Source organism: Vitis vinifera, chromosome 5 (assembly GCF_030704535.1).
Source record: "Vitis vinifera cultivar Pinot Noir 40024 chromosome 5, ASM3070453v1".
Lineage (NCBI taxonomy): Eukaryota > Viridiplantae > Streptophyta > Magnoliopsida > Vitales > Vitaceae > Vitis > Vitis vinifera.
The window spans coordinates 23267966-23276198 of NC_081809.1; the positions used below are offsets into that span (position 1 = coordinate 23267966).

At 31.7% G+C, this 8233-nt stretch overlaps 1 protein-coding gene across 1 annotated transcript; it reads right to left on the reverse strand.

Moving 5' to 3' along the window:
* Positions 1 to 3395: 3395 nt before the first annotated feature.
* On the reverse strand, positions 3396 to 4567 carry LOC104879446 (uncharacterized). Its single transcript, XM_010652222.3, has 2 exons — positions 3810 to 4567; positions 3396 to 3640 (listed from the first exon to the last, which is right to left on the reverse strand). Exons 1-2 carry the CDS (start codon positions 4450 to 4452, stop codon positions 3396 to 3398), a joined length of 888 nt encoding a protein of 295 aa, XP_010650524.3. The 5' UTR covers positions 4453 to 4567.
* Positions 4568 to 8233: the final 3666 nt, after the last annotated feature.

Below are 8233 nucleotides of genomic sequence, written 5' to 3' on the forward strand. Positions count from 1 at the left end.
TCTCAAGTTAGTTATAGCTATCAACAACTAAGTGTATAAATACTACAGAAGTGTAATGATATAAGCACTGAAAATAACAGCAAGAAACTTTACTCTGTTTTTCTCTTACTTTGTTTTCTCTTCCTCTTCTTCTAATCGTTTCTGTTACTCCATTTCTTCAAACAGATCAAGATGAGGGCCAGTAGTGGAGGATGAGGAGATTGAAAAGCTTCTGGAGCCCTTCTCAAAAGAGCAACTGTTGGCTTTGTTTCAGGAGGCAATGGAAAAGTACCCGGACTTCGTTAATAGCATCTAGAGACTCGCCAACGTCGACCCGGCTCAACGAAAAATCTTCGTCCACGGCATGGGATGGGATACACCTTTATTCTGTTCAAGCACCGGAACGACGCTCACAAGGCACTGAAGCAGCCATAAAAGAAGATTGGAAATCGGATGACCTCATGCTAGCTAGCCTTTACCGGCCTCGTTCGAACGCCGTCACCGGTGGTACCTCCGGTGTCTGAGTATACTCAAAGAAATTTTTTTTTTTTGTGAGCAATGTTTCTGCAGAGATCGATTCTCAGAAGCTACTAGAGTTCTTTGCAAAGTTTGTGGAATTTTTTTAGGGTCACACATTGCATTGCTAGAAGGCAATTGATGGGCCAAGCCAAAAAAGCCTTTCCACCATCACCACCAACAAAACCTACACCACTTTTGATCCTTTTTTATTCTTTATATTTTGATATCAAAGTTTCAATTTTCAAAACTCAAATTCTCAACTAATTCTCCAAAATTTCTATTTTCAAATAATTTTCCAAAATTCCAATTTTCAAATTTAATTATCGAAACTTCCGTTTTCAAATAATTTTCAAATTTAATTTTTAAAAATTTCATTCTCAAATAATTCTTCAAAATTCCAATTTTCAAAACTTCTATTTTCAAATAATTTTCCAAAATTCTCATTTTCAAATTTAATTTTCAAAAGTTCCATTTTCAAATACTTTTCCAAATTTCCAATTTTCAAATTTAATTTTCAAAACTCTCACATTCAAATAATTTTTCAAAATTCCAAATTTCAAAATTCCCATTTTCAAATTTTTTTTTATTTAAATTCCAATTTTTAAATTTAATTTTTAAGATTTCAATTTTCAAATAATTTTCAAAACTCTAGTTTTCTTTCAAATAATATTAATTCCACTTCAATTTTCAAATATTTTTAATTTTACAACTTTTCATCATTTATTAGGGTTTAGGTAAAAAAAATCTTGTTTTAAATAAACTTGCTACATTTCACTTCAGGTAAGTACTTTTACAAATTTTCTTTAATTTTCAAATAATATTTTCTTTCTCTTTATTTTAAATAAGCATGAATATAATTTTAAATAAGCACGAACATAGGTTTGGTTTTTCGAAGATCATCTTTTCCAAATAAGAAGTCACATTTACGGTTTTCTTTCTTATTTTGTTTTCCCTTAAAAAAAATAAAACAAAAATAAGTGGTGACTCCAAGTCTTTTCTAAAAATCATAAATTTTTACAAATAAATAAAAAATAAGTTTTGCTATCGAGTGGGAATGCATCGTGCAAAATACGAGGTCCACATAATACTAAGTTACTTTACTAAGATATTGAATGCACTTTAAATATTCCATTAAGTCATCTTTATCAATGTTGTTGATTATGAACTTATATTTTTTTTAATTATTATTATGAAATGCTAAATTAATTATTACATTTTAAAATCTATAAAATTAAGTATGAACGTGTATATTTTAAAATCTATAGAATTAATTATTATATATTTTTCTTATTTTATGTATTTAAGATAAAAATATTCAAAATTAATAATTTAAATTGTCGTGCACCACCTTCTCTAAAACCCTAGGGGTATGTGCCCTTTTATAGGCTTTCAAGCTTGGTCTTCATCGACCCTCTCACATGGTGGACATCAAAGCTCTAGGCAAAAAGTAAGCTAATGGAGGTAGTAAAGTTGACCCTTGTCCAAAATCAAAAGGCCAAAATGAGAATGATGAGAGCCAAAAAAATAATAAATAAATAAATAAATAAACCCAAACCAATATAAATAAGCCCAAAACAAACAAAGCCTAAACCCGAAAAATAAAATAAACTAGGCCCAAAATCAAATATACAAAGCCCAAACTCAAAACAAATATGATAGCCCAAGGCTACAAATACATCTCAGAGCAATAACCGAAGTTCAAAATAATATCCAAGAACCCCAATACCCATAAACATGAATCAATAAATAAATCCAAATCAAAGCCTATCGTGGACTAGTATTTTTCATTCGATGCATCCTTAGTAAAAAATGACGAGACTTACTATTTAGCGAAAAACTGAATTTTATTATAAAAAAAATGTAGTTGTCACTTATTTTTATTTATTTATTGAAGGGAAAACAAAATAAAAAATAAAATCCTAAACATAACTTTTTATTTTGAAAAGTCAAGTTACCTATTGGGAAGTTAACATAAGGTAACACCTCTTTAAACACTAAGACATATCTCTACTAATCAAATTGAAATTACTATGACAATTAGTCAATTAATTAATCATGAATACCAAGAAGCTAAGCGTATATCAAAAGCAAAGTATAGCAAAAGGCTACTTGAACAAGGCATACATATCAAAGAATCAAATAAATGAGAAGGAAATGAAACTATCTCAAACAATGAACCAAGTGTTTTCAAGTAACAATTGGGTTAGCTCACAAATAATAATAAGGAACCATAAGCTAGGCCTCATAATGAATGTAACATATGCATATCTCAACTCATGAAGTAAATGATATGGTGTGAACAAGAGGAAACAGGATACAATAAAACATGTGGGTTGCCCCCTCGTTCGACATCATTCCATGAAAACAATGTCGTTCTATGAACGGAGCAGAGGATCGCTTGCACATGGCACTAGTGACGAAGGAGTCGGTGGAAAACCGGCGCGGACCAAAGTCGGGAGGCATATTTTTCATTTCTTTTTTTCTTTTTAATAATGAGGAGAATCTGGTAATTATGAATAATTGGACAGGTGGAGCCTCGGAATGAAGCATGTCAGAGACCTCTATTTCCACGAGGATACACAGGGATATAGTTTTGAAGAAAAGAGCCATCACCCTTATCTTGGTCATCGCAAATTGTATATAGATGTGGCCAAACAGATTCATTCTAGCGTAAACCTTACAATGGCAATAGCCATCACCCTCATAGGCCAAGCCTTGATCTCTCTCGTTTGGTTTTGGAAGCCAAAAGTCCAATCTCTTTTATCCTTTGGGCCTCTTATATATGGAGAGAGAGAGATTGAGGCTGTCTCGAAGCTTGTAGTACAAGTTGCAAATGACATATTGATCCTGCAGTTTTTAGTTAGTATAGTCACCACCCATGGCTTGCGTTTTTATTTTTATTTATGTGAGAGCAGAAGCTTTACTGTCTCTCTATGGTGGCGGTTAGCTGCAAAGTGAAGTGCTGTTTTCTTGGTATCTTTGATTGCAAGGTAAGTTACAGACTTATCTGATGATTTGTCTAGTAATTGCTCCGCAATTTTAGTATAACCCAAGTATGCAGCACAGTGAAGGGGAGACCACCCATTTTCATCAACTTCTTTTGTTAGATCTGGCTTCCATTCCAATAACTTCGCTATCATGTCTGATAAACAAATGAACCAACAAAAAAACAGCAGAGAAAAAAATTTAAGAAATTCCCTCTAGTAAAGCATGACCCTTAGAGGTGATCATGATCTCTAACAATATATTGCATGAGTAACTAACCATGTAGGAATCAAGATTCAAGGAAAGGATCTGCATGTGTGTTATACCTTGGTCCTCACGAATTACAGCAGCATGCAAAGCCGTTCTACCCATTATGCCACTGTGAGATGGTGAAGCGCGAGTTTTGTCTATAATTATACACACCAAGTCTCCATATCCTCTCTCGGCAGCCATGTAAAGAGGAGTGTAGCCTGTAATATTTGCACCGTAGATAAACTCAGGGTCTTCCTCAATCAATGACACCACAATCTCTGAATGATGATACCGCACCGCCTCATGCAAGGCTGTGTCTTTCTCCTTATTGGTCATCCTCAACATCGCCTTGTCTGTTCCAACCCCACTTTCGATCTCTTGGTGAAGTGCTTTTGTGGCGTCAAGGAGAGCTTTCACAACCGCCCCATGGCCTTCTCTCGCAGCAAGGTGAAGTGGAGTGTCGCCTTTCAGATTGGGCTGCTGCAGTAGAGGTGAACATGAATGAAAGTGAAGGATCCACTCTACGCATGCCAGCTGACCGAACTGGGCTGCAATGTGGAGGCCAGTGTTCCTTTTTGGGGTTTGTTGGAGTGGAAGATGAGCTTCTGAGTACTTTCTCTCGAGGATACTGATATCACCTTTATACAAAGCCTCGTACAAATCAGCATCCATGTGGGTGATCTCAGTTTGGCCATCAGCTGCAATCTGGTTCGACATCTCAGTTTGTCTTGAAAAGGTTTCCAAGTTAAGGTTCTGCGATTCTGTAATTTAGTTGGAGCTGGACTGATTCACTATTGGCGTTGGAGGAGCAAAGTAATAATCAACTCTTCAGATTCTATATATAGCGCATAGAAAAGTTGTTTGTCCATCGCTACAATTTTACTAAACCCAAATTTATTTTTAACTTTTTCTTCTTTTTCCTTTTTCCTTGCACTCTTGCACTCTTGCACTCCTGCACTCCGTGTCTGGATAGAGCCTAGAGATTAGGCTTAATTTTACGTGTCTCACCCGATTCCACTGCATCATATACGATAGAGAATAAGCTCACTGTGGCATAACTCTTTAGCTAGAGAGAGATTTAAGCTTATGCTTGGTACTAAAATTAAGATTTCATTTTAGTATTGGTAAAAAACCTAGATCTTCGAGTCAAAAGTTTCACATTGATCTAAGTTGGTTAGGATTATTAGTGGGCAAGAATTGATATCTTGACTTTGATGAGAAATGTGAAAATGAAATCTAGTAGCTATTTTGAACATATATATATATATATTAAGCTTCTTTTTCGCCAAAAAAATAAGTCGAAGATGAGTTAAATAGTTTAAAGTTATAATTAAGTTAATTAGCGAAATTATTAAATCAATCCATTTGAATCTATGTTGTGTAGGTCGATATAAAATCTATATATTTATTAAATGTGTTATACAGGCTAACATAAATTTGATCCAAACTCAATTATACTTGACCCAAACTTGTAAAAAGCATATTAAGTTTGAGTTGTGTTGACGTATTGTATCAAACTTTGTTATGCCTACAAAATATAATGTTAAGGCCCAAATGATTAATAATCACACATGCTAAAGAGAGGAAAACCTAAAGATTACCTGTTTTCATGATTGCAATATATTTTTTTTTGGAAAAAAGTGTGCTTCCATACTCATATTTAACAATATCACAAGATAAAAATCTATTAAAAGTAATTTAAGTTTTATGCACTCTAAAGTCAAGATAACATTTAGGGTAGTCAAAGGTATTACTAATATTATTAAAAATAGTACCAATTTGCAAAAAAGTATGTAAAATCTGAATTATTTTTAGATAAATATATTCAATTGGAAAATTTTAAATTGGGATTGTTATGTGATTTTTTTCAAATGTATGTATGAAAACATAATTTAATTTCTTAGATTTTCTCTATAAAGCTTGGTACCAAGGAGAGTTGTTTTGGCTCAAAAGTCCATGTTTCTTTGTTCGTTGTCTATTTAGTGATTTTTTTTTCATTTTTCTTTTTCTTTATGTGGGGACGAAGTGAAGTGTAGTATTTGTCTGGTACTGAATTTTCTATTTAATTTAATTATCCTTTTTTTTGCCCTTTTGGTGGGGGATGAAGTGTAATATTTGTCCATTGCTTTCCTTTTCTTTTATTAGAGACAAGTGGAATATTTGTTTGTTAGAATTTTCTCTTTTAATTATTCTTTTTATTTCTCTTTTGGTGGGATGAAGCATAATATTTGTCCATTATTGATATTTTTTTTTCTTTTTCTTTTTTTAGGGATAGGTGGAATATTTGTTTGTTAGAATTTTCTCTTTTAATTATTCTTTTTTTTTTTTTTTTACTTTTGGTGGAGGATGAAGCGTAATATTTGTTCATTACTTAAATTTTTCGTTTTCTTTTTCTTTTTTTTTTCTTTTTTCTTTTTGTAGGGACGAAGTGAAATATTTGTCCGTTACTAAATTTTCTCTTTTAATTTTTATTTTTCTTTCACCTCTTTCAATGCTTATTTTTCTCTCTTGGGGATGAAACATAATAGTTGTCCATTACTGACTTTACTTTTTTCTTTTTTTTTTTGTGAACAAAATGGAACATTTTTCGGTTATTGAATTTTCTCTTTTAATTATTTTTTTATGTTTTCTTTTTGTGGGGGCTAAAGCAGAATATTTGTAATTTTGTGTTTCTCTTTCACTTTTTGTGGGGACGAAGTGAAAATATTTGTCCTTTAGTATTGACATTTGGATAAAAAAATGAGTAGGAAATAGTTACACAACTTGGCATCAAACGCTTTTAAGCTAACTTCAACTCAAATATAAATATTCCTTCCAACATAAAGAAACTTAAGGAAAAAGAATGGGAAGAAGTTCCAAATTTTTTTAACCTAATTAAGTAGATTACGAAAATCGGTCGGTCTTTCAATGTAGCCTCTAGTGTTTTCTTTTTTTCTTTTCAAGTGATATCACCTCTAGCCAATTCTTAAATGTCATATTAGCTCTTCCATTAGGATTTTCCATAGGAATTGATGAAAAACTCATCCGAAAAACAGGTAGCATTAGTATAAAATTTTATGTCATAGGTTGGAATATGTTCAAATTTTTTGTGTTGATGATATGTTTTCCATCCATTTTTTACACATGAAAAAACTTAAAAAATTATTTAATATTTAAGGATAGTGTAGGATTAATATTGTAACGCCCAAGTTTCTTTTTAGGAAAATATTATTAATAATAATATTAAATTAATTAATTAATTAATTTAATAAAATGAAAGAGGGGTGAAAAGGTAATTTTACGAATAAATACCCTAGGTATAAATTAGAATTCTGTTCTTCCTGTTCTTTTTTGAATCGCGTTCCTGTTCGCAGAGAGTTCCTGAGACCGTAAGATTGGAGTTGGATTTCAGGGTTTGAAAAACATATCTTTATAGGTAAGATTCTAACCCCTAGATTAATATTTTATATTCATTAGTTAATTTTAAACACATTAGATATTTTTTGGAAAACCCAAATCTAGATTAGGGTTAGTTTATTATTATTATTTTAATTCGTTTTAATATCAAAATAGTGAAAATTTAAGATTTTGATTTATTGTTGGAATTTGGGAGATCTTAAGTTTTTTTAGATGAAAAAAAAAAAAAGATTCCTAGGAAGATTTCGATTTAGATTAGGGTTAATTTATTTATTTATTTTTAAATAATAATAAATAAATATATTGTTAATTGTGGCTTAAGGGATTAGAAAAATACAATTTGATTTAACAAAAAAAAAAAAAAAGAGAAAGCGTGTGCACCGGAAAATAGAAGGTTGGTGAAAAAAAGAAAAAAAACGTGTGTGCACTGGTTGCATGCGTGTGGGAACTGTGCATCCATTTTTTTTTTTTTTTTTGTAAGGATTTCATGGTTGAAATTTAGTTGGTGGATTTTCACATACTCTATTATTAGGCTTTGATGGATACTTGGGTATGTAATATTTAATAGTAGCAGGACTCCGTATATTAGACTTTGATGGGTACTTGAGTACTGAGTACTGTATTATTTAACAATGGCAGAGCTTTGTGTTATTAGACTTTGATGGGTATTGTATTATTTAATAAAAGAAGATGTGTACGAATGGTATTGAGGTGGTTAATATATATATATCTGTGTGTGTGTGTGTGTGTGAAACCAAGGTTTGGTTAATCTTGATTTTGATGATAACAAAACAAGGTTTAGAACTAATGACTACATTTTAAGTGTGATTAGGTAAGACGACTTCCAAAGTGGTAATCCAAAGATAAAACAAGCCAAAGAGAAATCATGAAGAAGAAGACCACCTCAAAGAGAAGAGTTTTTCAAGACCAAAGCTTCTTAAGATCTCTTTGTAAGGTTGTTGGTGCACTATGACTTTCATGCATTTCATTCTTTATTTATGCACCAAAATCATCCAAGAGTAATATTGTTTTAAATATCTTAAGAATTGGATGATTTCATGTTTTCAACTAAAACCTTGTGTTAAATGATTTTCAAACTTGT